At 46.7% G+C, this 27,954-nt stretch overlaps 1 protein-coding gene across 5 annotated transcripts in view; it reads right to left on the minus strand.

Moving 5' to 3' along the window:
• The window catches only part of USP42 (ubiquitin specific peptidase 42), a 55,014-nt gene that overhangs the window by 2,464 nt on the left and 24,596 nt on the right, over positions 1-27,954 (minus strand). For 3 of the 5 annotated variants that reach the window (XM_030796432.1, XM_030796431.1, XM_030796434.1), the window contains 13 exons: positions 22,950-23,060; positions 19,355-19,457; positions 18,350-18,417; positions 17,559-17,629; positions 16,552-16,634; positions 15,372-15,483; positions 13,916-14,056; positions 13,320-13,420; positions 11,680-11,833; positions 9,275-9,991; positions 9,071-9,165; positions 3,964-5,403; positions 2,069-2,370 (listed from right to left, as the gene is read on the minus strand). In XM_030796432.1, coding sequence (XP_030652292.1) covers positions 2,069-2,370; positions 3,964-5,403; positions 9,071-9,165; positions 9,275-9,991; positions 11,680-11,833; positions 13,320-13,420; positions 13,916-14,056; positions 15,372-15,483; positions 16,552-16,634; positions 17,559-17,629; positions 18,350-18,417; positions 19,355-19,457; positions 22,950-23,060 — 3,498 coding nt within the window. Of the gene's footprint in view, positions 1-1,765; positions 2,371-3,963; positions 5,404-9,070; positions 9,166-9,274; positions 9,992-11,679; positions 11,834-13,319; positions 13,421-13,915; positions 14,057-15,371; positions 15,484-16,551; positions 16,635-17,558; positions 17,630-18,349; positions 18,418-19,354; positions 19,458-22,949; positions 23,061-27,954 lie in introns of those variants that run through there. The other 2 variants (XM_030796433.1, XM_030796430.1) reach the window with 2 other exon arrangements.

Genomic DNA, 27,954 nt, shown 5'->3' on the forward strand with positions numbered 1-27,954 from the left:
GGCCGGGCAGCGGCCTTCTTGGAAAGACGAGAAAGGCTCCTCAGTCTGCTCGCAGCAGAAGTGCCAGCTGCAAACCCTGTCATCGGTGCAGTGGGACGGGGACGGAAACGCAGGGCCACCACACAGACACATGCCTGACCACAGCACCCAAGACACGAGGCAAACAAGATCACGTTCAACCTCCCTCCCGCTGGACCAGCTGCCTCGGGGGCCATCACTGTCTCCCAGCAGCCCCAGCTGGGAGCCCAATATCCTGGGAGCCCGCACCACACTCAGAATCAGCCCATCCACTGCATCCTCAGGTACCAAGCAGCCCTCACAAATCTCCTTCCCCGATTCGCTGAAATGGGAATGCAAAACCAATTCTGAAATGTCCAGAACGTCTACAAGGCCCGCAGGCTCCCCGTCCTCGCCCGGCAGTGCTGGTGCCTGTCCTCATCTCCGGCTGTTTCCCCAGCACTCCATGGGCAAATGTCCCCCATGGGGCTCACCCCACAACCCCCAGCTGTCTTTAACACACTCTAAGGACCGTTTACCCCTCAATCAACAATGCGTGCCGGCTCTGGGCTGCTAGGAGGGACAGGCCTTCCCCAGAACACACAGCTCCACCTAACCCACCACACAACCGAGAAGCAAAAGGCCTCAGGGCGGCCCTGATGATTCGTCAAAAGCCCCTGGGAGGAGGGGATGCGCTTCATACATGAACACAAACAACGGGCGTCCAGGCAAGGGTGACAAACCTTTTCTGTCAAGGGGCAAATAATAAACATTTTTCGCTTTGCGAGCCACACGGTCCCTGCCCTGCTGCAGCCACTCACCTCTGCCAGGCAGCGACAGCGAAGCCGCCAGACAGCGTGTGAATGCGCCTGGCTGCGCCCCAATCAAGCCACAGACACTGCGGTCTGAATTTCACATCATTTTCATGTGAAACGCATTGTTCTTCTTTGGGATTATTTCCAACCACTTAAAAAGATTAAAACCATTCTTAACTCCAAGTTCACACAAAGCCAGGTGACTGGCCGAAGCTGGCCCCAGGGCTGCAGTTTGCCAACCTCCGCTCTAGGTCCACCAACTCGAGTGACATCCACTTCTAACAGGCTCACAGCTCCTCTCCAGGGCCAGCAGTCACTGGACACCAACGGGAGAGGAAGTGGGGGGGCTGCCTCGAGTGCAGTCAGAGCACAGCGCGTGGCCGCATGACGGAGACACAGCCCCACAGGGCAGAAGAGAATCCAGGACACCTGGCAGCGGCAGCCAGCGGCCCGCCACATGGAGGCCTTTGCGGTGTCACTCAAGCAGAGGCTGGTGCCCACGCTTCTAATGACCCAAGCAAGCAAATCAGTACCGAGCGTCAGGGTACACTCAGAATGCTACAGGTTTAAGGATTTGGGAGAGTAACGTATACACTGCAAAAGTATTTCTATCAAAAATGCTTTAAAACCAAGAGTTCTCGAGACCATCCTGGGCTAACATGGTGAAACACCGTCTCTACTAAAAACACAAAATTTAGCTGGGTGTGGTGGTGGGCACCTGTAGTCCCAGCTACTCGGGAGGCTGAGGCAGGAGAATGGCATGAACCCGGGAGGCAGAGGTTGCAGTGAGCCGAGATTGCCACCACTGCACTCCAGCCTGGGTGACAGAGCAAGACTCCATCTCAAAAAATAAATTAATAAAATAAAATAAAAATAAAATAAAATAATAAAATGAAATAAATAAAATAATAAAATAAAATAAAATAAAACCAAGAGTTCTGGTCCTTTGCAAGGCAAACAGTCAGATGCCCAGAGCTGTACGTTCAAGGGCTTTGGTGACACAGGTAGTGCTGCTCTCAGTCCTGTGTCACTTAGGCCTTCAATAAACGCTAAGGGCTTGGTGCTAAGGAGCCAAACTGTGCAAGGGAACCACACTGCAGGGATGAGCACTGAGGCCGGACCAGGCAGGGCAGGGGTGCTCTGAGTAACTGTGCCCTCTGATGCCACCTAAGGTTTTCTATGTGTTAATCACCTTTGCAAAGAAAATGTATTAAGAAATAGTTTCTATCTTCTTAATTCCAAGTATCTCCTCTTACCCTGGCCATACTCAAAGAGACGACACCTGTCATCCCTGCTTTCCATCCGTAAGTGTTTCGTTTTCTCACGGAAAGGTCCGACGCCTTCCAGAGGCGGGCCACCAGAGACAGGAAAGCCACCCTGGGCTCTCCGGAACTGGGCAACAGTCTCCAAGCTGGCGGCCCTGGGTAAGTGCAGTTCTGAATCTTTAACAAAGTCCTCTGATTTTCTTGAATGTCTCTTCTTTTTCTTCTTCTTTTTTTTGTGTCTGTGGAGGTCAGTGTCAGAGCACGCTGCTGAGAGGTCTGAGTCCTGCTGATGCCTGCGGAAGGAAAAGCCAGAATTCAAACCCCTAAAACACAAAACCACCAGCAGCAGACCCTGGAGCTTGGCCTTTCCACCCATTCACTGAGAACATTCACTGTGCAAACAGGCACAATTCTTATCTAATTAACCACGTAGGCCAGGCATGGTGGCGCACACCTGTAGTCTCAGCTACTCAGGAGGCTGAGGCAGAAGGATCACTCGAGCCCAGGAGGTTGAGGCTGCAGTGAACTACGACTGCAACACTGCACTCCAGCCTGGGCAACAGAGCATGACCCTGTCTCAAAAACTTAACAAGTTTGCCTTCATTGTAATGACTGTTTCAGTCCAGGGCCATAAATTCACCAACTTCAGCTCCATCCTGATCAGCCCCACCTCTGCTTCAGCTTTCTCAGGAACTAAGGTTGTTGGACAAACACTGCAGGGAGGATTCTGCTAGGTTTTCCCGAAACCGGTAGTTACTTGAAGGGAAAGGAAATACTAAGCCTCCTTCCCTCCCATGTGCCTGAGACACCTGGCAGCAATATTATTTTCCCCTCAAATAACCACTGCCTATTTTCCATATGGCTTTTGGTAATCTTTCCCACGGTTTCAATTTCAAGAGATGTCAACTAAAATGTCTAATTCTGTTCCTGCTCTTCCATCTCCTCATGGATAAGTCATTTGCAAGACAATCTCCAACCAATTTAGCTTTTTAAAAATACAAAAACAGGCCAAATGAGGTGGCTCATGCCTGTGATCCCAGTGCTTTGGGATTGCTTGAGCCTAGGGGTTTGAGCCTAGGGAGGCAGGAGGATCGCTTGAGTCTAGGGGTTTGAGAACAACGTGGGCAGCACAGCGAGATCCTGTCTTTACAAAAATAAAAAATTAGCTGAGGGTGGTAGCACACGCCTGTAGTCCCGGCTACTCCAGAGGCTGAGGGCTGAAAGAGAAATATCATTTGAGCCCAGGAAGTCAAGGCTGCAGTGAGTTATGATGGCATCACTGCACTCCAGCCTGGGTGACAGAACAACACCCTGTCTCTTAAAAAATACAGAAACAAATTTCCCAATTGGATTTCAAGTTGAAAAATGGAGACAAAAACAAAGGCCAAGGAAACAAAGGTGTCTCAGATGCCTACGCTGGGCAGGCGGGCAGGCACAGGAGAAGTGCGCCTCCTGTTGTCTGCCTACCTCACAGCCACTGAATTTCAGGAAAATCTAACAGATATGAAAACATAACTACATCTGACAAGAATATTAACACCAATTCTAAGATCAAAGACTCTCAATTATTCACTGATGGAACACTGCATGCTTACTCCTGGAAGAATTATAAAGCATTCACCAAAAATGGCACTACCATTTTGAAAAAGAAGGTTGTTAGGCATTTAACGACACCATGAAATAAAGATACAGCTTAAAAGCAGGGCAAATTTTTACAAATCTGTAAAAATAGTGAAATCTCAAAACCTACAGAAATGAAAGACACAAATCAGACGGATACAACTGTGGCCTGGCTGGTCACTTGCTCCTGAGTCGTGTGAGAAGGGACAGGCCCCACTGCTGACAGCAGCACCGGCACCTCGGGGAGTACAAGGCCCCCGGCTCACCTGGAGTCGCGGTCTCGGTGTTTGTCTTTGGATTTCTTTTTCTTCTTTGATTTTTTGTGCTTCTTCGCTTTAGGCTCTTCTAGAGGATCCTTCTGTTCGCTCCTCCAGGCTTTCTTCTCGACATGACTGTCACTGTTTTCCACGCTGTCGTGTCTCCGTTTCCGGGACTTCCCATTTTCGTGTTCGTGAAACCGATCAGAGAGGTTACAGTTGTCTCCGGCTACAAGTGCAGTTCTGTCGTGGGAGAAGCGGTCGGGGTGCGGGGCGAGGGCGTGGGGCGCGCCTGCACGGGGGCTGCTGGGGCGGTGCCGCTCCCTCTCCCGGGCGGGCTCCCAGCTCCTACGGCCCCGGTTGTGGTCCTTGTGCTGCCGCTCGTGCAGCCCGGCTCGCTCGTGCTCGCGGCCGCCGTGGAAGGGCTTCCAGTCCTGGGCAGCGTACGGGGCGTACCTGTCATGGTAGTACCGGCACCTGTCCCAGCGCGGCCTGTCGGAGTAGAACTTCTCCCGGCCCCAGCCATGCTCGCCCTCAGTATAGTGGTGTCTGACCCAGTCCGGCTCCGCCCCGCTCCGGTGTCGGGAGTGGTGGTGACTGTACCTGCCCAGAGAGCGGCGCTCGCCGGGGCTGAGCCTGTCGCTGTGGCCGGGGTGGTACTCCGGGGCGTGGCGGTCCTGACGGTCGCGCTCCCGTGTGCAGGTGCGGCGCCGCCGGTGACGGTGGCCCTCGGTCTTGCTCCTGGTGTCTCTGGCGAGCTCCCCACTGGACGAGCGCTCCCTCCGGCTGCGGTAGTGGCCTCGGTCCACCTTTCTGAGGCTGCCGATTTTCTCCTTCGCTGGGGAAGGGCCTAGGGCTTTCGGCGCCGCGGCGTCCTCGACCCTTTCGCCGGGGCTAGGCTCAGCGTCCCATTCCGGGTGGCCGGCCGGGGCCACGTCCAACACAGGAGCTGGCGGCCCCTCTGCGGCCTCCAGCGCGCCCGAGCTCTGCGATGGGTCCGGAGCGTCCCGGGCGTGGTCCTCGCTGGGGTGAACAAGCAGTGGCTGCTCGCAAGGCTCCTCCGACCGCGCAGGCGGAGCCGGACTCAACCCCCCCGGGGCTTCCGCCAATGCCGAGTCCCGCGGGCCCTCCGCGATCATCCCCTTTGCGTCCTGGGACAGCGGGCTCGCGTCGCCTGTTAAGCTCCCGGGATCACACAGGTCAGGGGGTGCTGTGTCCCCCGCGATGTCCTGGCCGGCGCTGGGCGGAGGCTCCTCGGGGGCGGCGGCCATGGCCTCCCAGGCGCCTTCTTTGGTAGCGGGGGTGCCGGGATCGGGGGGCGGCGGAGCCTTCTTAGTGCTGCTGAGGCTGGCGGCCGCATCTGGCTCCTCCAGGGATTCGGCGGCGGGGCTGCCAGGCTGGGGCTCGGCGTCGCGGTCCTCGGGAGGGTCCCTCTCTGCTCCAGGTGCACTGCAGCCCCCAAACAAACAAACACACCAGTTAGCTTGGGCTTGACAGGCTCATGTCATTGCATTACAGGGACAAGTACTTCAAAACGTTCACTTGCTATTTCGTCTCTTTAAATACATCTCGCTGACGCCCAATATTAGGCTAGTACTACTATCTCCGGAAACTCCCAATTTTCTCTTTCCCTTATTAAATAAAAATAAAATGCTGTATCATCAAGCCCAGCTCCTAGCCTATTTTTCAAAACAATAATCCTACAGTTCTAGGCTCTTCCTGTTTCTGGATATCCCTCTAGTTCTTCCAATTCCTCTTTTTTTTTTTTTGGTTTTATTTTGTTTTTTGAGGGACAGAGTCCCACTCTGTTGCCCAGGCTGGAGGGCAGTGGTGTGATCTCAGCTCCCTGCAACCTCCATCTCCTGGGTGCAGGCGATTCTCCTGACCCAGCTTCCCAGGTAGCTGGGATTACAGGTGCCCACCACCACGCCCAGCTAGTATCTGTATTTTTAGTAGAGACGGGGTTTCACTATACCTTGGCCAAGCTGGCCTTGAACTCCTGACCTCAGGTGATCTGCCCGCCTCAGCCTCCCAAAGTGCTGGGATTCCAGGCGTGAGCCACCGCGCCTGGCCGCAATTCCTCTAGTTCTTCCTAATAACTAAGACTAAAGAAAAAAAGTCCAGTGATGATCAGGGCCTCCTCCTTTCCTCTGGACTCCCTTTCTCTGATTTCTCTTGGACCCTCAAAGGTAGAGCGGCCACCTCCAAACACTGCCAGCAGCTCCTCCAATTACTGACAAATTGTGAGGAATCAGAGGCTTTAGTAAAATGTTCTGCAGTAAATTAACTTTGTCCTTTGATTCCCGCAGAGCTTTCGATATGTCCTCAGGGTTAATAATGAAAGCTGCTGTGGCCTGGGCTTGTCTGCACAGCCACCTACCTCACCCTCATGCTACCTGGCCTAGGAAAGGCCACAGTGCACTCGCTGAGGGAGCGAGTGTCCAAGCTGGCCTATCCTTAGGCTGGGAATGAGTGTTCCCTGCCCCCAGGGTTCGCCCCATTCCGGTTTAGTATCTAAGCCCTCCTAACAGAGGGCCTCAGTGAGGGCACTCCCACCCGCCAGGGGCCACTCTGGGGTTGCCACAGTGATGGGAGCCCCACCAGCACGAACAGCACCCCCACAGGTGAGTGAGTGCCAATGACCATGTGGGTAAAAACTACAGGTGTGTCACTGGCACGGTTTTCACAGACACTGACGTTTCCAGGAAGGCACCTAGTATATAAATCTAGAGTCGCTCACGCTGTGATTTGATCAGAACTTCACCAGAAGTTGTTCGCCATGAGAACATCACTTCCTGATGACGAACCCGCGCCTGGCACCGAGTATGGTGACATCCGGCCGCACTCGGAGCTGTCACTCACAGCCAACCTGTGCAGAGATGTAAGCACCGCCCGCACACAGCCTCTCGCCACGGGGCCGTCCTGCCTGCTTCTTTGCGTGGTGAAGCCACTGTCACTGCATGACAAATTCCTTTCCTCTTACTCTTGACTAACATTACATTTACATTCTTGACTAACATTACATGATTTTTTTTTTAATTGTGGGGCAGGTTTTATTATCTATAATTTCAGAATCCTTGAAGGGCCTTTACAAAGTACAGTCATGTACCTCATACATACGGTCAACAACAGACCACACATGATGGCAGTCCATAAGATCACAACAGAGCTGAAAAATCCCTGTCACCCTAACTGTCCTAACATCCTAGTGACGGCGGTCCATAAGATCACAACAGAGCTGAAAACTCCCGTCACTGTAACATTCCAAGGGCAACACGTGACTCATGAGTGTGGTGATGCTGGTGTAAGCAAACCCACTGCACTCCCAGTCCCATGGAAGTCTAGCACATACGATTACTACATAATGCATGACAATGGCATGCTGGCCGGGCACGGTGGCTCACGCCTGGAATCCCAGCACTTTGCGAGGCCACAGCAGGTGGATGAGTTGAGGTTAGGAGTTTGAGACCAGCCTGACCAACATGGTGAAACCCTGTCTCTACTAAAAATACAAAAAAAAAAAAAAATTAACTGGGTTGGGTGGCACATGCCTGTAGTCCCAGCTACTCAGGAGGCTGAGTCAGGAAAATCACTTGAACCCAGGAGGCGGAGGCTGCAGTGAGCCGAGGAGACAGAGAGAGACTCCAGCCTGAGCGACAGAGAGAGACTCCATCTCAAAAACAAAAACAAAAAAAAATGACTGTTACTGGCTTATGTATTTACTAACTGTACTTTTTATGATTATTTTAGAGTGTGCTCCTTCTTCTTACAAAACGTAACGTAACTGTAAAACAGCCTCAGGCAGGTCCTTCAGGAGGTCTCCAGGAGGAGGCACTGTTGTCACAGGAGATGACAGCTCCATGGGTGTTACTGCCCCCCTGAGACCTTCCCGTGGGGCAGGATGTGGAGGTGGAAGTCAATGATACAGATGACACTGACCCTGTGACCCTGGGCTAATGTGTGTGTTTGTGTCTTCACAAAAAAAGTTTTAAAATTTAAAAGTAGAAAAAAGCTTATCAATATGGATATAAAGAACTAATTTTTGTAGCTGGGTGTGGTGGTGCACGCCTGTAGACCCAGCTACTCAGGAGACTGAGGCAGGAGAATTGCTTGAACCCAGGAGGCAGAGGCTGCAGTGAGCTGAGATCGCACCACTGTATTCCAGCCTGGTGACACAGCGAGACTCTGTCTCAAACAAACAAACAAAAGAAGTTATTTTTGCACAGCTGTATAATGTTTGTGTTTTAAGCTAAGTGTTATTATAAAAGAGTCAAACAATTTAAAATTAAAAGTTTATAAAGTAAAAAAGTTACAGTAAGCTAAGGTGTGTTTACTATTGAAGAAATCAATTTTTTAAACAAATTGAGTGTAGCCCAAGTGTGCAGTGCTTCTAGAGTCTACAGTAGTGTACTGTCTCAGGCCTCCACATTCACTCAGTGCTCACCCAGAGCACCCTCCAGTCCTGCCAGCTCCATTCATGGTAAGTGCCCTGTGCAGGTGTGCCAGTTTTCCTTTTATACCATATTTTTACTGTCCCTTTTCTATGTTTAGATACACAAATACCACTGTGTTACAGCTGCCTACGGGATCCAGTGCAGTCACAGGCTGTGCAGGTTTGTGGCCTAGGAGCCACAGGCCACACCATCTAGGTCTGTGTGACACACTGTGGTGCTGGCATGACAACCACATCCCCAAACGATGCATTTCTCAGAATGCATCCCTGTTGTGGATGGACAGATGACTGTATGTGCTTCTTGACAGGACCGAGAGCCCTGGCCTAGACCCTCAGCACACCCTCACATCATCACTCCTCATGAGAAAGATGAAATGAGATGGCACTTGAAGGCGCGCCAGTAACCAGAGAGAGGTGGCCACGCAGGAGGAGAAACAGCATGGTGAGCACATCAAGTTTCCGTGGACTCGGTCCTGTATGCCACATTTTTTCTTTACTCTTCTAAAAGGCAAATTAATAAATCCTATACATTATAATTCAAATCATTCTAGGATTCAAAATGTTCACTATAAAATTTCTACAGCATTCCAATACTGACACATCTGGAGGCTACTGGATTTCCTACTATGCTGCCACACGTGCCTCAGATTTACTCTTACGTACCTCATTTCATCCATCGAGCCTTTCAGTTTGTTGCTAAGCTTGAAGGTCTCTAAGATTTTGTCTTCTGGGAGAGACGGCAAAGGAGCAGGCATCAACTGCAATAAAAACAAAAACATTTCAGTTTCAGTCGCCAGCTCCACGCCTCCTGAAATCCAGCCAAGGGAACCACCACAAACGAGGCTGAAGACCCTGATGTGCACTCACCTTTCCAGGAAGACCGTTTGCCTTAGCAAAGGGATTTTCTGAGTGCAGGGCAGGCTGGCCTTGGCAGCTGGCACCATCAGGCGGCAGGCCGTTTTCTTTTGGGTCACTGTCGCTGTCTGCACTATTAGCACCGTTTAGGGTCATGGGTTCTTGGAGCTCGTGCGGAGCTGCCTCATCTTCGGCATCTTGGCCGGGAGAGTGGGAGCTCACAATCGCACCAATCCCATTCTCCTTGCCCAGTCCCTTCGACTCCTCGTCAGAGTCCTCAGAGGACTCGGCGCCATAGGGGACCAGCACGCTGGAGTTCAGCTTGGATTTGCCATTCATCACGGGCTGGGAGCAGGATTCACTGTGGGGGATCGGTTTTGTTACTTTACTAGAAACTGACATCATAGATGCGTTCGAGGTAGACTGTACTGCAGAATTGGTAATGGTAGAAGAGGGAACGGGCTTGGTAGGGTTCTCCAAAGAATTGCTATGAAGGTTAGGCTGAGACTGACACTGGCGAACAGGCAACTTGTTGTGAATACTGATGGTAATTTTTTGTTTCTTAGGATGTTCTGGGATCACAGAGGACCTATTAACTGACCAGTTTTGGACAGAAGCTGAAGCATTAACAGGATTAGCCCTGTTGACACTGGAATTCCCGTTAGGACTCGACATGGAACTGCTTGGCGTGTCTTTCAATGGTCCAGTCCCATTTAAGTGAGGTGGATTCTGGAAGTAAGCAAAGCACAGCTGGTCAGAGCTCCAGAAACATGGTCACACAAACAGAACCCATTTTGGCTGATGGGTCCTTCGCATTTTGTTGTTTTGTTTTTTTTTTTCAGGACTAACAAGTTTCATACACCTGGAAATGTTCTCTGTTTTTCTCAATCCCTCCTACCCGTGCATACTTTCCACAGGCCCTAGTTTTCTGGCAATAAATCAACAAACAGGACATATATGTTTCACAGAATACAATCCTCAGACCAAACTCTTTCTGTTCCAGATCTGATAGAAATCAGCAGGCCCTGTGGCGTGGAGTCACACACTTGCTCCCTGGTTGGGTTTCCTGGGAGCTCACCGCTGCAGAGTGCTAGAAAGGAGGAATCACCCTGGCCTCAGAGCAAAGGAGACGGTCACGTGGGGGGAGAGTAGGGGCTGCTTCAGCCGCCGCTCACTCAGCCATGACCCCCACCACTGCCCCACAATGTCTCCACATTCTCCTCATGCAGTAATACATTCGCTGCAGGTTCCCACCATGGCTGCTGCATCCCCATGAAGGCAAAGGCCTGAAAGTCAGTTAACAGATCATGTGTGGCCTTCACAGCGCCTTCTCAAATACCTGAATTAGCTGCCATCTTAACACTGGAAAGCTTCATGGTAAAAACAAAAATAGTCTTTGGAAAAGCAATGCCAACCACTCCTTCCTACAGGGCACATGCCCTCCTGTTTGCCAGAATCCTGATGTCACTCTGGAGCAGAGCCCAACAGGGGAGCCCGCTGGGCATTTGATGTGTGACTCTGTTATACCTCAAATACTGCCTGATGTCCATAAAATAAAGCATGCAGCTAGACAGTGTATGTGATCACCCAAAACAAACTCAAGCCGAAAAGCTGTGAAGATGCCACGGCGCAGATGAGGCCCCCACTCTGGAATCTTGTGTTCCTTGTGACACTAGCTCACTACTGTTCGCCCCGACAGGACCAACAGGGAGTAAAATCAAACCCTGGGGGACAGCAGACAGAAACACCACACCCCTGAAACGACTAAATGGACCCAACAAACATGTTCTCGTAAACAGATCGCTTTCCTGGAGTCCAACAGGAATTAAGAATCTCCAAGTGTTTAACCCTTTGAGCAGAATGGAAGTCCAGAGGGGACCTAAAATTTAAAGGTGCTGACACCCAGACTTCCCTCTTTCCTCCCTATTGGTAAGGTTCGCTGTATATTTTGGGGTTTTTGTTTTTTGGGGGGGTTATTTTGGAGACAGGGTCTCACTCTGTTGCCCAGGCTGCAGTGCAGTGGTGCGATCTCAGCTCACTGCAACCTCTGCCTCGTGGGCTCAAGTGATCCTCCTGCCTCAGCCGCCTGAGCAGCTGGGACCACAGCACACACCACCATACCCGGCTGATTTTTGTATTTGTTGTGGAGACAGGGTTTCACCCTGTTACCCAGGGTGTTCTCAAACTACTGAGCTCAACCTGTCTTGGCCTCCCAAAGTGCTGGGATTACAAGCGTGAGCCACTGCGCCCGGCCATTTTCTGTATATGTGAAATACTGTATAAGAGGGTTTGATTAAACTGTGAGAAGAAATTCAGATGTATTTGAGGACACAGCAACCACTACAATTCAACTTGAGACTTTGAAGTTACATTTTACAAATTAACATAAAAATGTTCTTCTCCCTAAGGACTGTTACCTTTATCATATGAGAAGGAAGCTGTGGTCCGATAAAGCCTGGCGCAGCCTGTTTGTTGGTGACAACCCGCTGACTGATGACGGGGCGGGGAGAAGACTGGCCAGGGCTATGGGTGGGATGAGTAAGTTCACCTCCATTTTTCACATCATGGGACCTGGAGACAAGGAGAGTGATACTTAGGGTGACACAGGATACCTCCTTAGGAGAGATTCATTTACAAAGTCAACAGCATTTAACCCCTCAGGCAGAAAACTGATGAAAAAAATGGCATGTTTATGCTACACAGTATGGAGCTATACACATCCTCTCCTTCAGGCTAATGTCAGGCACTCAGATCAGGAGACAACAAGGATAACTGGGTAAATGATGTTCTTTAAACTGTGTTTTCTGAAGATGCTGTTTCATCTGAAAGGTATTTCTTTTCTGTTTATTTATATTTTCCTTTCTTTGAGACAGGGTCTTGCTACGTTGCCCAGGCTAGACTGCAGTGGAACAGTCATTGCTCACTGCGGCCTTGCCCTCCTGCCTCAGCATCCTGAGTAGCTGGGACCACAGACATGCACCACCATACCTGGCTAATTTTTTTATTTTCTGTAGAAATGGGGTCTCGCTTTGTTGCTCAGGCTTATATTTTTCTAATTATAAATATATGCCACTGGAGAAAATCTACAGTGTCCAAAAAAGTTAGAAACAAAATCCTACCCCTCAACTTTGCCTGAGGCCTCCTCTGATCATCATCTGTGCTTCAGCCCAACTGCCGAAATCCAATGCCAGTGTTTAATATTTCAATGTGCAGACATGAGCATTCTGCCAGTTGGACATTTGAAGATATTCTTCATTTTCAGCTATCAAACATTTTTTCCAAAAATGGAGTGAGTGAGTGAAAAGCGTATGCAGCCACAACAGGACAGAGCTGGGCGCGGGTGCTGGCCTTGGCCTGGAAGGCGACTGACCTGTGCTCCAGGTTGGGAGGTGCTGGCTGTGACCATGCCAGGTGCTCAGAGGCCCCTTCCCGAGCTCTCCACTCATTGTCCTGTGGCTCCTGGCCTACTCCATTGCTGCCCGCAACAGCAGCCCACCCTCGTCAGCTACCACCTCTCCCTGCAGCTGCACCTTCAGTGCTCATGGCCACAGAGTGCGATGCGGAGCAAACTCATCATCCCACTCAGACACTACCTTTCTTACTCTCCGGGCACATGGCAGAGTTGATGGTTTTCGGGTTTTTTTGGGACAGTCTTGCTCTGTCACTCAGGCTGGAATGCAGTGGCTCAATCATGGCTTACTGCAGCCTCAGCCTCCCCAGGCTCAAGTAATCCTCCCACCTCAACTTCCTGAGCAGATAAGACCACAGGCCCACAACACCACGCCTGGCTAATTTTTTCATATTTTGTAGAGATGTGGTCTCACTATCTTGCCCAGGCTGGTTGGTCTTGAACTCCTGGGCTCAAGTGATCCTTCCATCTTGGCCACCCAAAGTGCTAGGATTATAGGCGTGAGGCACCATGCCCAGGCTAGAGTTGATCTTTAAGCTGCTGGGTTTTTTTTTTTAAAAAAACACTGAATATTGAATTCAAATATGTTGATAAGACGAGAAGAAATGACACACCAGAAAATTTGGCAATTTGTTTTCATGACAATACCTGATATAAAAGAGCACATAGGCTTGTTGGCTGAGTACCGATCTAATATCACTGGTAGATACAATGGAGTCATTCATTTGATACCAGAGGCCATTGCTAGCCTGTAAACGAGAGCCAATAAAAAGAGAGATTAGATTTAATTAAACGTGGAACATACTCAAGAGAAATATTTTTTTCTTTTCTTTTTTTTTGAGATGGAGTGTCACTCTGTCACCCAGGCTGGTGTGCAGTGGCGTGATCTTGCAATCTCCACCTCCTGGGTTCAAGCGATTCTCCTGCCTCAGCCTCCGGAGCAGCTGGGATTACTGGCAGGCGCCACCACACGCAGATAATCTTTGTATTTTTAATAGAGGCGGGGTTTCATCATGTTAGCCAGGTTGGTCTCGAACTCCTGACCTCAAGTGATCCCCCAGCCTCAGCCTCCCAAAGTGCAGGGATTATAGGAGTAAGCCACTGCGCCCGGCCAAGAGAAATATTTTTACAAAGGGTATTCACATTTTAACTGTGAAAGTTCCACCTCTCCCTATCCCAAGAATGCTACTGCTGTCTTACAGCATGTATGTAACCATAGCTAATAGCAAATCTGCACAGCTTACTTTTATGTAGCAGAAGTAATGGCCAGCATGGCAATTAAAACCAGTGTGGACCAGCACTGCATACAAGACATAGACAATCGGCTCTCCGTTGGGTTGAGACATATATGGCCGAATATCGAGATACTCAGGGTATTTCACATCCTAGACAGAAATGGAAAAAGGAGAAACATTTCTGAGGGCACAGATCATTCCACATATTCAGGTAGAGAGGGTACTTAGAGCCTCCTGGGAGGGGAGACCCACAGAACACCTGAGCCCTGTGATATTCTAGCAAAAACCTAATGCATTTAAAAAACCTAGTGCATTTAGCCATCTCTTTTTTTTTTGAGATGGCGTGCCACTCTATCACCCAGGCTGGAGTGCAGTGGCATGATCTCGGCTCACTGGAAGCTCCGCCTCCCGGGTTCAAGTGATTCTCTTGCCTCAGCCTCCCCAGTAGCTGGTATTACAGGTGCACCACCACGCCCGGCTAATTTTTGTATTTTTAGTAGAGACGGAGGTTTCACCATCTTGGCTAGACTGGTCTTGAATGCCTGACCTCGTGATCCACCCGCCTTGGCCTCCCAAAGTGCTAGAATTACAGGCATGAGCCACTGCACCTGGCCTAGCCACCTTTCAAAGGGCATGGTTAACCGGGAGGATAGCTGAATCTAAGTGTATTTAAGGCCATCCTGCTGCATTTATTATTTTCTTTTAACAAGTCAGGATCTACATTAAGTGAATTCTTCAAACCCATCAAAGGACAGAGTAACAAAATGACAACTCTGAACATTAATTTTTTTTTTTTTCTGAGACAGAATCTGACTGTTGCCAGGCTGGAGTGCAGTGGCACAATCTCGGCTCACTGCAACCTCTGCCTCCCAGGTTCAAGCGATTCTCCTGCCTCAGCCTCCCGAGTAGCTGGGATTACAAGTGCCTGCGACCACACCCAGCTAACTTTAGTATTTTTAGTAGAAACAGGGCTTTGCTACGTTGGACAGAGTGGTCTCAAACTCCCGGCTTGAAGTGATATGCCCAACTAGGCCTTCTAAAGTGCTAGGATTACAGGCGTGAGCCACCACACTCGTCCAATTATTTAATTTTAATAATTCAGGAATGGATCGTTTATTTCTCTTGCATGCTATTTAGTTTTTGACCATTTTCAATCTTCAGAAAGTGGGAAGAAAATGGGAAAATTCAGTGTACTACCAATCAGAAAACAAACAAGACAAAATGAACTTTGGTGAAAACTGGCAAAGTCTAGCAGGAAGTCCTCTTTGGATTTCAGATTATACAGGCTCTCCCTGTATCCCCTCATAACCATGGGTACCAACAAAACAGACAATGAAGCCCAAATGTAGGTAATAGTTAGCAATTTTGTCATGAGAAAGTCGAGTCCTTAATCCTTAATAGCTACAGACACGTTAAGCCTTGAAAGGCTCGACATAAAAGATGATTAATGACATCATCCACATACCTTAGCAATTTTTCCACCAGTAAAATTTGCAAAACGTTTCAGAGAAAGTGTAAGAACATTAGAGGATCTATGGATAGTGAACCTCTTTGAAGCTGGAACCATCTTTTTACACCTTGAAATAAACAGAAACAAAAGTTTAAGGAGACGAATATATACACACAACTTTTGGTATTTTGGTCTTTCTTGTTATTATTCTCAAACATTCCACATTAAGGTTCCAAAAAAGACACTGGATGAGAACCACCAGCCTTCAACCAACAGTGAAAATATTAACATTAAAAATACAGGGGGAAGCTGCTTAATTAGCAATGAAAGGAAAGGAAGTTAGGACAATTCTGAAAAGCCAAGCCACACAAGCCACCAATAATATTAAAATTAGGTTAACACAGCTTTCTCGCAATTCTAAAGAAACTGAAAAACAAACATGTTTGGACTGGTATAATTATGTGAAAATACGTCTTAAATTCATCTAATTTAAAAATAATAATTATTATAATATTAAAAGAAAGCCCTAACCAGAAACAAAAGGAATAAAAATAAATATTAGAAATGTCTGTGGAATTTAAAACAAAGGCAAAATCCCTCTGGTCTTGAAGATTTGACAATAAAAAAATTACTTCTATTACCTGACCACAAAGTGGAAATCTACTTAAAAACATACAAAAGAGCTTTCTTAAAATAGGCACTCTTGACTTCACGGGGAAACATATCAATGAATAATCAAAATTAGAGTTTTCCAGCAAATGCTATCCCAAACCCTGGGAACCCACCCTAAGAGAGAAGGAGCCTCGCTATCCCAGAAGAAAGTGACTCCCCATCTGACGGCAGCCCTCATGATAAGAAAGTCAATGAAAATGCTATTTGGCAGATAGTGGGTGCCCAGCCACACCTGAAGCAGCACTGCCATGGGCTGCAAAGACAATTTTACCTCTCTCCTCCCACCAAATCTGCCCAATAATGTTATGCCCCAGGCTTTCACGGGCACAGAGCTGCGCATCTTGCAGAAATGCACACATCAAGACACTCCGGGCTCTGGCCTTTGGACGACAGGGACCCAGTGTCTTCCCAGCGGGTATCAGAAACTCAAGCAACCTAGACACACCAAACTCTCTCAACCAAGCCTGCCGGCCATCCCCACTGGAGCAGCCAGCATCAAGAACCAAGTCACCACCCAACGTACTTGCTGCACTTGTATGAGTTTTCTCCATCAAGCTGTTCCGGCTTCACAAACTGCTCCAATGCCTTGTTAACACTCTGAGCAGCCTGGGAAGAGAAGAGGCACAAACACCACATCACCACACACCGTCACTTGTGTTTGGGTCTTGCTCTGCCACCCAGGCTGGAGTGCAGTGGCACAGTCACAGCTCACTGCAGCCTTGACCTGGGCTCAAGCAATCCTCTCACCTCAGCCTCCCAAGCAGCTAAGACCACAGGCATGGCCACCATGCTCAGCTAAATTTTTCATTTTTTGTAGAGACAGGGGTCTCACTATATTCCCCCAGGCTGGTCTCAAACTCCTGGGCTCAAGCGATCCTCCCACCTCGACCTCCCAAACTGTTAGGATTACAGGTATAAGCTATCATGCCCAGCCGTGCCCCTTATTTTTTAAAAGAAAGAACAGAAGACTCAAAGATATAAAAGCAAATGAGAATTTTTATGTAAAAAGAAAACTTTCCAGGCGGGCGCAGTGGCTCACGCCTGTAATCCCAGCACTTTGGGAGGCCAAGGCAGGCAGATTACGAGGTCAGGAGATCGAGACCATCCTGGCTAACATGGTGAAACCCCGTCTCTATTAAAAATACAAAAAATTAGCAGGGCACAGTGGCACGCGCCTGTAGTCTCAGCTACTTGGGAGGCTGAAGCAGAAGAATCGCCTGAACCCGGGAGGCGGAGGTTGCAGTGAGCCGAGATCACGCCACTGCACTCCAGCCTGGGTGACAGAGTGCAATTCCATCTCAAAAAGAAAGAAAGAAAGAAAAAGAAAATTCAAAGAGTAATAAAAAAACTTTTAAAAGCTTATTTATGATGCTTACTACAAAGCTTGAATAATCCCTCCAAATGAAATCTTAGCATATTGAATTTTTCAATTTATATTCTCTAACAAGTAGTCTAAATTATAAATGAACTATAGTTATATAAAATGACTTATTTTAAAAATGTAATTACTCCCATAATTATGAAATTTACCTTTATCTCCAATGTTATATCAAGATATGGATCAAAAGTATCTGAAACGCCCTTGCAATTTAAACATTTGACTGAAATAAAAATAAAATGCAAAAGATGAGCAAAGTATAATCATTACAGCAACATCAACTACTGAAATGACAAAATACAATTTTGAAATTTAAAATTTTTTAATTGTAATTTTTCTATCAATTGAACAAAAAAAAGTTTTAAATTAATACTACTCATAATATGGGTGAAAAGTGTAATGAATTTGGCCCCTCATATACTATTGGTTAGAGTCAAAACTGGTATAACCTCTTAGAAGGACAACCTGACAGAATTAAAATTTACAATACACACTCCCTGTGATCCAGAAATTCTAATACTAAGAATTCATCCTACATATACATTTTTACCCAGACACAAAGCATGTGTGCACGGATGCTCCATGAACAACAACAAAACACAAACAACCTAAATCCCATCGATAGGGGACTAAAATAAACAGAACACTACTCCAACTGTCGAAGGCTGTTAGGCCTGTGTGCTGAAATGTAAAAGACTGCTAATACGAAGAGACAAATGGAAGCAGTGCACACAGTGTGCTCCCAATTTATTCATGCACAGGAAACTACCAGGAGGATTTACTACAACCTGGCATCGAGGTTGCCTTCAGGTAAAAGGAATGAGAATCTGGGCCAGAGAGAAGTACTTTTCCTTCCTTCCTAGTAGGACTAACCCTGTCCTATTATTACCATTTTTTAACCACATGTGTGTATCATTTTATCAACTTATAAGCAAAAGCTTACCTCTAGATCTTAGGTATCCTCCAAATATCTGACAAACAAGAGTGGTGGCCTGGGTGTGTCTGTCTAATCTGAAAAACATTGAACAGTGACATGAGAGAAGAGCTTTGCAAAAACTCCAGATGCTGTGACCGGATTTCAAACACATGGGAGCTCACAAAAGATCAAGAATTCAAACAAGACAGCCATGGAAAATAAAAGGATGGCACGTGTGGCAGCCCAAGGGCATCCCTGCCTGGCCAGAACACAGGGAGGTCTGGGAGTGGTGGGAGGAGACGCAGAGCTGTGAGAGCTGTGTCTGTCAGGAAGGGACTCGCGAAGCAAGGCAGGAGTCTGGTCCTGAAGCAGGAAGACGGCAGCCTCCGGGGGCTGCGGCCTGTGTGGGAGGAAAGGGATTGGAGGCGGAAAAGGCAGAGAGTCTTCCTCCGACCCAAGTCTGTCACCACCCGGACAATGAAGGCCTAGACAGGGCAGTGCCGGGGCAGCGAGAATGCAGAGGGAGATCTACCAGGTGTGCTGACAGCACCAAGCGGCTTGGGATGCATTATCTAACTGTCCCCTCGTTCTTCCTCTGGAGTCTGCATTTAGATTTTAAGGAACTAGCTACAGGAATCACTAACTGATTGGGGTGGGGGTTCAGGAAATAAACACACGCTGGAGGGCAGCAGAGAGAAGAAAACATCAGGCACAACTAGAAAGGAGAAGCAGCTAGCTTGAGATCTGTAGACATCTGCTGATAATCAGAAATTAAATAGCTGCAAGACCAATGTTTATTTCCTCACATCTATGATTGAGCCAACTCAAACTGTTACAGTAAGATACATGTGTAAATTTCAACCATTTTAAAATAATGCACATCACCTAAGGAAGAGGCAGAGCAAAGCCAAAAGGTAGAGTGAACATAGTTCTGTGTGCTTCCAACAAAAAGGGTGAAAATGAATTCTGATAAGAATAAATTACAACAAGAGATCCCCAATGAAGACATGGCTGGCGCTCTGTTGTACTTACTTATTGCTGCCATTCAAGCATGCTTTTTGCATAGCATCAACAGTGTATTGAAGGAATTCATGGGCATCTTCTTGGTTTCCAAAACGGAAGTGCCTAGCTATACCTGTAAAATTTCAGTATAAAGACAAGGCTTTATCATTACACATAATAAGCCTAAGTTGTACCCCCCAAAATATATCTTATAATAATATGTTGGTTGGAAAACTCCCAAATACCTATTTTATGAGGAAATAGCACTAACATAAGCCACTAATATAAGCTATAAGCAGGATCAGGCCCTTTAGACCAGAATCCCCAACCATTTCGGCACCAGGGACTGGTTACATGGAAGACCATTTTTCCACAGACCAGAAGAAGGGGTTGGGATGAAATTGTTCCAGCTCAGATCATCAGGCATGAGATTCTCCTAAGGAGCATGCAACCTGGATCTCATGCATGCCCAATTCACAATAGGGTTGGTGCTGCTATGAGAATCTAATGCTGCCGTTGATCTGACAGGAGGTGGAGCTCAGGCGGGAATGCTCACCTGCTGCTCACCTCCTGCTGTGCAGCCCGGTTCCTAACAGGCCACACTGGGTACCAGTCCACGGACCAGAGGTTAGGGACCCCTGCTTTACACCATTAAAAGTCCACAGCAGCTAGAGTTTCTGAGAGTCTAGAGAGTAGCTACAGAGTGACTCATGTTTCTAGCAAGTTAATAAATTTACACTTGAATAAACTGGCTGTTTTGTCTCAAGTTTGTCCAAAACGCTATGTTGGTGATTTTAAATTGGTGCTACATCTCTATAATACAGAATCCATTCAAAATACAAATCTCGGCCGGGCACGGTGGCTCGCGCTTGTAATCCCAGCACTTTGGGAGGCCGAGGCGGGCGGATCACAAAGTCAGGAGATCGAGACCACGGTGAAACCCCGTCTCTACTAAAAATACAAAAAAAATTAGCCGGGCATGGTGGTGGGCGCCTGTAGTCCCAGCTACTCGGAGAGGCTGAGGCAGGAGAATGGCGTGAACTCGGGAGGCAAAGCTTGCAGTGAGCCGAGATTGCGCCACTGCACTCCAGCCTGGGCGACAGAGCGAGACTCCGTCTCAAAAAAAAAAAAACAAAAAACAAATAAAAAAAACAAAATATAAATCTCCCAACCTATCTAATTCTATCCCAATGACCTACGGAAGAAATTATATTTGCAGGTGCACAGAAACATTTCAGTCCTGTTTCTAATTGATTAACGGCTACAAGACCAAATTATTTTTAAAATTATAATAAAAAATTAACACAAAAGTATAAGCAATATCACACTAAAACATATATACTGAATTTTACATGTATATGAATGTATAAAAATGTTCCAGCTTAAATCATATGAAACTGCCAACACTCCACCAGTTTAGACCTACAAACGTGACAACTTCATGATTGAACCATGTGTGTATCAGTGAATACACACACACACAGACACACACAGAGCAATGACATTTTCTTAAAAGACTAGGTTTAAAAATGTTAAGTCATGCCTGCTATATAAGTATGTATAAAAATAAATATATGTGGTCGGGCGCAGTGGCTTACACCTGTAATCCGAGCACTTTGGGAGGCAGAGGCGGGCGGATCACGAGGTCAGGATATCAAGGCCATCTCGGCTAACATGGTGAAACCCCATCTCTACTAAAAATATAAAAATTAGCTGGTGGTCGTGGCAGGCACCTGTAGTCCCAGCTACTCAGGAGACTGACGCAGGAGAAATCACTGGAACCCAGGAGGCGGAGGTTGCAGTGAGCCAAGATCGCACCACTGCACTCCAGCCTAGGTGACAGAGTGAGACTCCATTTCAAAAATAAATGAATAAAAACAAATAAATACATGTATAAATAGCCAGGCACGGTGGCTCACGTCTGTAATCTCTGTACTTTGGGAGGCCAATGCGGGTGGATCACCTGAGGTCAGGAGTTCAAGACCAGCCTGGCCAACATGGTGAAACCCCGTCTCTACTAAAACTACAAAATTAGCCAGGTGTGGTGGTCCACGTCTGTAATCCCAGCTACTTGGGAGGCTGAGGCAGGAGAATCACTTGAAACCGAGAGGCAGAGGTTGTAGTGAGCCAAGATCACGCCACTGCACTCCAGGCTGGGCGACAGAGCGAGACTCCATCTCAAATGAATGAATGAATGAATGAATGAATGAATGCATGCATGCATGCATGCATGTATAAACAATCCAAACCTGCCTGGCTAAATTTTGCCAGGCTTCAACAATATTTCAAAGGTTTTTGGCTTGTCTGTTGTGGTCTATCAATAATGCCAAGGAATAACATAAGACCTCTTTAATCTTCAGTGGCTTTCTAGGCAAAAAGATTACAGTTTGTTACTGTATAATTACACATCCCTATAATTACCCCGTTAGATGCCAGATTAAGAGTTTTGTTTGTATGCATTTTTTATTCCAACTCAATTAACATGATACAAAAGTTTACTGCAAAAACACAAAGTATGTAAGAAAATTTCATGCACCTACCCATTTAAAATTTAAAAATTAAATAGAAAAAAGTAAAATTTATCCACAAATTTGCTAAGCTCTGAGTATATATTCTTTTAAGACTGTAATTAAGTTGGGCACAGTGGTGCACATCTGTAATCCCAGCTACTCAACTGGGGCAGGAGGATCACTTGAGCCAGGAGTTCAAGACTAGCCTGGGCAAAATAGTGAGACACAGTCTCACTTGAAAAAAAAAAAAAAAGAAGAACCGAAAAAAGAGAATTAACCTTATTTATTTCTTATTTATTTTATTTTTACTGCTGCTTGCAGAGCAGGGCAAATCCACAGGCAGTGTGTCCAGAGTAGCCTAATTAACTTTATTTTGATAATTTCTGTCACTGTGTATAGTATACTTATTCATTCACCAAACTGAAACTAATTAAAAACTGTTTACAAAAACCTGTGAGACCATATCAGAATTAGTATTACCAAGCATAGAAATCCAAGTGTCAGAGCAAAGATACTATAAAACTTACCAATTATTTTAACATATTGATTTTTAATAGTTTAAAATTTGTTATATTAAATTGAATAGTCTTTAATATATTGTCATCTTTTGCTTTAAAGTTTCAAAATGTGTTTATATAGCAAATGTTTCACTAAAAATTTGTTATTAAAGACATAGCCACGTATGACAAAACATACTTGTTTTCTAATACATGAGGGGTTCGGTTTTTTCACCAGTTGGACATTAAGAATAACTAGGTAATAGGCCAGGCATGGTGGATCACACCTGTAATCCCAGCACTTTGGGAGGCGGAGGCAGGTGGACCACCTGAGGTCAGGAGTTCGAGACCAGCCTGACCAACATGGAGAAACCCCATCTGTATACCTAAAGTACAAAATTAGCCTGGTGTAGTGGTACATGCCTGTGATCTCAGCTACTAGAGAGGCTGAGACAGGAGAATCGTTTGAACCTGGGAGGTGGAGGCTGCGATGAGCCGAGAGAGTGCCACTACATTCCAGCCTAGGTGACAGAGCAAGACTCTGTCTCAAAAAAAAAAAAAAAAAAAAAAAGTATAGGTAATAAATACGAATATAAAACTACAATAGTTAATACTTACGCCGCATCTCATTGATGACAAACATTGGTTTAATAACGTCCCCAGGATTACTGAGTGCCTGGGTAATATGTGCTTGCATTGTACACATCATACAAAAGCCTTCTGCATGACCTGAAAGATAGATGATAATCCTCCAAATTAGCAAAATACAACTATATACACACATCAAGGCTAATTACAAATCAGGGGCACACACCTGAAATGAAATAATAGCTGCTATATGCATGCCTTGAGCTATCTAGTTTTATGCATTTTCATTTACTTTTCTTTGTTCTTTTTTTTTTTTTTTTTTGAGATGGAGTCTCTGTCTGTCGTCTGTCGCCCAGGCCAGAGTGCAGTGGTGTGACCTTGGCTCATTGCAACCTCAGCCTTCCCGGGTCCAAGCAATTTGCCTGCCTCAGCCTCCCAAGTAGCTGGGACTACTACATGCGCCACCACACCCAGCTAATTTTTTTTGTATTTTTAGTAGAGATGGGGTTTCACCATGTTAGCCAGGCTGGCCTCGAAATCCTGACCTCAGGCAATCCGCCCACCTCGGCCTCCCAAAGTGCTGGGATTATAGCTGTGAGCCACCACCCCGGCCTCATTTACTTATCTAACAAACCTAAGTGATAAGTACATATTAGCTCTCTTTCACAAGAAAGGAAAAAGGCTCAGAGAGTTTAAAAGTTTGCCCCATGTCAAAGAGTTATTATGTGACAGACACATAATTGGATTCAAATCATACTCTTTCAAATTTGAAAGCCAGTGCTCCTAGCTACTCTCTATACTGGAAAAGCAAGGTTTTTTCCCTCATACCACCATTTATCTCAAATACTAAAAGAAAGTCTCCCACAACAGGGATGAGACATCACTGTGGAAGCCAGGCGCCATGGCTCATGCCTATCATCTCAGCACTCTGGGAAGCTGAGGTGGGTGCATCTCTTGGGGCCAAGGGTTTGAGACTAGCCTGGGCAACATGGTCAAACCATCTCTACAAAAAATAAAAAGAAAATTAGCCCAGTGTGGTGGCACAAGCCTGTAATCTCAGCTACGCAGGAGGCTGAGGCAGGAGAATCACCTGATCCCAGGGAGGCTGAGGCTGCAGTAAGCTGTGATCACACCACTGCACTACAGCCTGGGCAACAGAGCGAGACCCCGTCTCAAGAAAAAACAAAGAAAGAAAAGAAAAAAGAAAATAATCTCTGTGTAAATACTCTGATGTTGCTGGCCACAGATGGTGGTCTCTATGGCATATCATTTTTTTTACAACTTTCTAAAAATGTAAAAATCATTCTTAGCGCATGCTAAGTGATGCTACAGCATCTAGTGGGTAGAAGCCAAGGATGCTGCTAAACAGCCTCAAATGCACAGGACAGCCCCTCACAACAAAGAATCACTCAAAGTGTCAACAGCACCAAGGCTGAGAAACTGCCTGACTGAAGGCTGCCCAGACGCACCTAATAATGCTTAAAACAAAAGGATCAAACTATTCCCAATTAACTCTGTCCTGCAATAAAGCTCAAAAATATTTTTTAAAGAAATACAAAAATCCCAGCACCCAACAACATAAAATTCATTCTGTCTGGCATCCAATCAAACAGTACAAGGCACGCGAAGATGCAGGAATGACCAGTAACAAGGAGAAAATAAATAGAGAAAGACCCAGAAATAACACAGAAAATATAATCAGAAGACAATAACTTTAAAAAGAATATTACAAATATATTCCTATGTTCAAGGAAATGAAAAATGGAAGAACATATTAAGAAGAAACATGGTGGCCAGGCGCGGTGGCTCACGCCTGTAATCCCAGCACTTTGGGAAGCTGAGGCAGACAGATCACGAGGTCAGGAGATCGAGACCATTCTGGCTAACACGGTGAAACCTCGTCTCTGCTAAAAATACAAAAAAATTAGCATGGCGTGGTGGCGGGCACCTGTAGTCCCAGCTACTTGGGAGGCTGAGGCAAGAGAATGACGTGAACCCGGGAAGTGGAGCTTGCAGTGAGCTGAGATCGCGCCACTGCACTCCAGCCTGGGCGACAGAGCGAGACTCTGCCTCAAAAAAAAAAAATAAAGAAGAAACATGGAAATAGATGCAAATCTGCTTATACACATGAACAGTAGAATCTCTGGGATGAAAAATACACCAGATGCACCAGGTGCAGTGGCTCATGCCTGTCATCCCAGCACTTCAGGAGGCCGAGGCAGGCAGACCGCTTGAGCCCAGGAGTTTGACACTAGCCTGGGCAACACAGAAAAACCCCATCTCTACTAAAAATGCAAAAATTAGCCAGGTGTGGTGGCACGTGCTTGTAGTCTCAGCTACTCCAGAGGCTGACGTGGGATGGGAGGACCACCTGAGCCCAGCAGTTGGAGGTTGCAGTAAGCTATGATAAGCACCCCTGCACTCCAGCCTGGGTGACAGAATAAGATCCTGTCTCAAAAAAACAAAAACAACAACAATAACAAAAACACAAGATGTAATTAATAACAGATTAGACACCACAGAAGAAAAGATTAGTGAACTTGAAGATATTCATTATGGGTAGGTAGAAAATATCCATAATAAAACATAAAGAGAGAAAATCTCAAAATAACAACAACACAGCATAACAATAAGCTATGGGACAATTTTAAGTTGCCCCGATACACATCATTAGAGTCTGAAGGTAAAAGGACAGCAGAAATATTTCAAGAAATAACAATTATCTACAAAAGAAAAGCACAAAGGAGGTTTTTGGGAAGAGGCATGGTTTCGTATCCTGACTGAGCTATCAGTTCACATGAGTCTATATTAATATTCAAAAGAACTTACACCAAAAAAAGTTATTAAGTTTTCAAAAGTCACTGAAAGTTGTCCAAATTTGACAGAAATAATACATGTACAGATCTAAGAACCTCAACAAATTCCAGTAGTAGAAACATGAAGAAAATCACACAAAGGACCACTGCATACAACCAGTGATAAAAATCTTAAAAGCACTGCAGATAAAAACATTACGTAGGCTGGGCCGGGCACGGTGGCTCATGCCTGTAATCCCAGCACTTTGGGAGGCCAAGGTGGGCGGACCACAAGGTAGGAAATTGAGACCATCCTAGCTAACACAGTGAAACCCCATCTCTACTAAAAATACAAAAAAATTAGCCGGGCATGGTGGCACGCACTTGTGGTCCCAGCTACTCAGGAGGCTAAGGCAGGAGAATGGCGTGAACCCAGGAGGCAGAGGTTGCAGTGAGCCGAGATCCCGCTGCTGCACTCCAGCCTGGGCAACAGAGCGAAACTCCGTCTCAAAAAAAAAAAAAAAAAAAAATTACATAGGCTGGCTTGGTGGCTCACACCTGTAATCCCAGCACTCTGTGAGGCTGAGGTGGGTGGATCACTTGAGGTCAGGAGTTCAAGACCAGCCTGGCTAACATGGTGAAACCCCATCTCTACTAAAAATACAAAAAATTACTTGGGCATGGTGGTGTGCGCCTGTAACCCTAGCTACTCGGGAGGCTAAGACAGGAGAATCACTTGAACCCGGGAGGCAGAGGTTGAAGTGAGCTGAGATTGCAACACTGCACTCCAGCCTGGGCCACGGAGTGAAACTCGGTCTCAAAAAAACACAAGAAACAAAACAAAAGCAAAAAATCATTATGTATATAGCAACAAAGGTAAAACCGAAAACAGACTTCTTAACAGGCACAGCACAGGCCAGAAGACAGTGGAATAGTATCTTTCAAGTATTAAAAGAAAAAGAACGGGCCAGGTGTGGTGGCTGCCCTGTAATCTCAACACTTTGGGAAGCCGAGGCGGGTGGATCACTTGAGCCTAGGAGTTCGAGACCAGCCTGGGCAAAATGGCCAAAATCCTGTCTCTACAAAAAATTAGCCAGGCATGGTGGTGAACGCCTGTAGTCCCAGCTATTCGGGAAGTTGAGGTGGAAGGATTACTTGAGCCCAAGACGTTGAGGCTGCAATGAGCTGTAATCACACCACTGCACCCTAGCCTGGGTGAGAGTGACGGCCTGTCTCAAAAAAGACAAATAATGTTAACATAGAATTCTACACCCCATGAAAACATCATTCAAAAAAAACATGAGACTTGCACTTCTGGGAGACAGAGTAGAGTTTTCTATTCCTCCTGCCAAGTACAACAAATCCTGACCATTGTGTATAAAATGAACCTTAAAAGGCTGTGAAAGGTAGAGAAAGAAAGAGACATGCTAGGGACCTAAGGACCCAAGGAAGACATGGTGGTGAGTTTCTTGGGGTTTCCTTGTGCTTCTTCTAGTCCAGACTTAGAGCTAAGAAGTCAGCAACCTGGAAGCCCCAACGACTGCAGACAACCAAGCCCAGCAAAATCCCGCTCCCGCTCTCTCCAGCCAAAGGATGAGGAAGGGGCAGCCTCGTGCAACAGAAACCTTTAGAAATCATCACTCTACTTCAGCTTCTGTGTGTATTTTTTTCTGTATATTATGATGTTTGTTTTGGTTTTTTTTTTTTTTTTGAGACAGGATCTCACTCTGTCACCCAGGCTGGAGTGCAGTGGCGGGATCACGGCTCACTGCAGCCTCTACCTCCCAAGGCTCAGGTGATCCCCCCACCCTTCTCTTGAGTGGCTGGGATTACAGGCATGCACCACCATACCCAGCTAATGTTTGTATTTCAGTAGAGACAGGGTTTCACCGTGCCGGCCAGGCTGGTCTTGGACTCCTGGACTCAAGTGATCCACCCTCCTCTGCCTCCCAAACTGCTGGAATTGTAAGAATTATTATGATGTTTTGACATTCTAAAGATCTTTCTGGCTGGGGAGAGGCTGCCCCTCAGGCTAGCCAATTCTCAGAGGTAGCAAAGGGCTCAGTGTTCGTGCAAGCCTTTGCTATACAGACTAACCATCCAGAGCCCTTCCTTCTCCATCCACCTGCCTGTGCACCCCAGGAGGCAACACTCCTCTGCCCTAATCATCTCAGGGCCAGGTGCCAGGCAACTCTGGACCACATCTGTGGCTTAGAGCCCACTGAAATTATTCAAACCAG

Source organism: Nomascus leucogenys, chromosome 17, assembly GCF_006542625.1.
Source record: "Nomascus leucogenys isolate Asia chromosome 17, Asia_NLE_v1, whole genome shotgun sequence".
In the NCBI taxonomy this organism is placed as follows: domain Eukaryota; kingdom Metazoa; phylum Chordata; class Mammalia; order Primates; family Hylobatidae; genus Nomascus; species Nomascus leucogenys.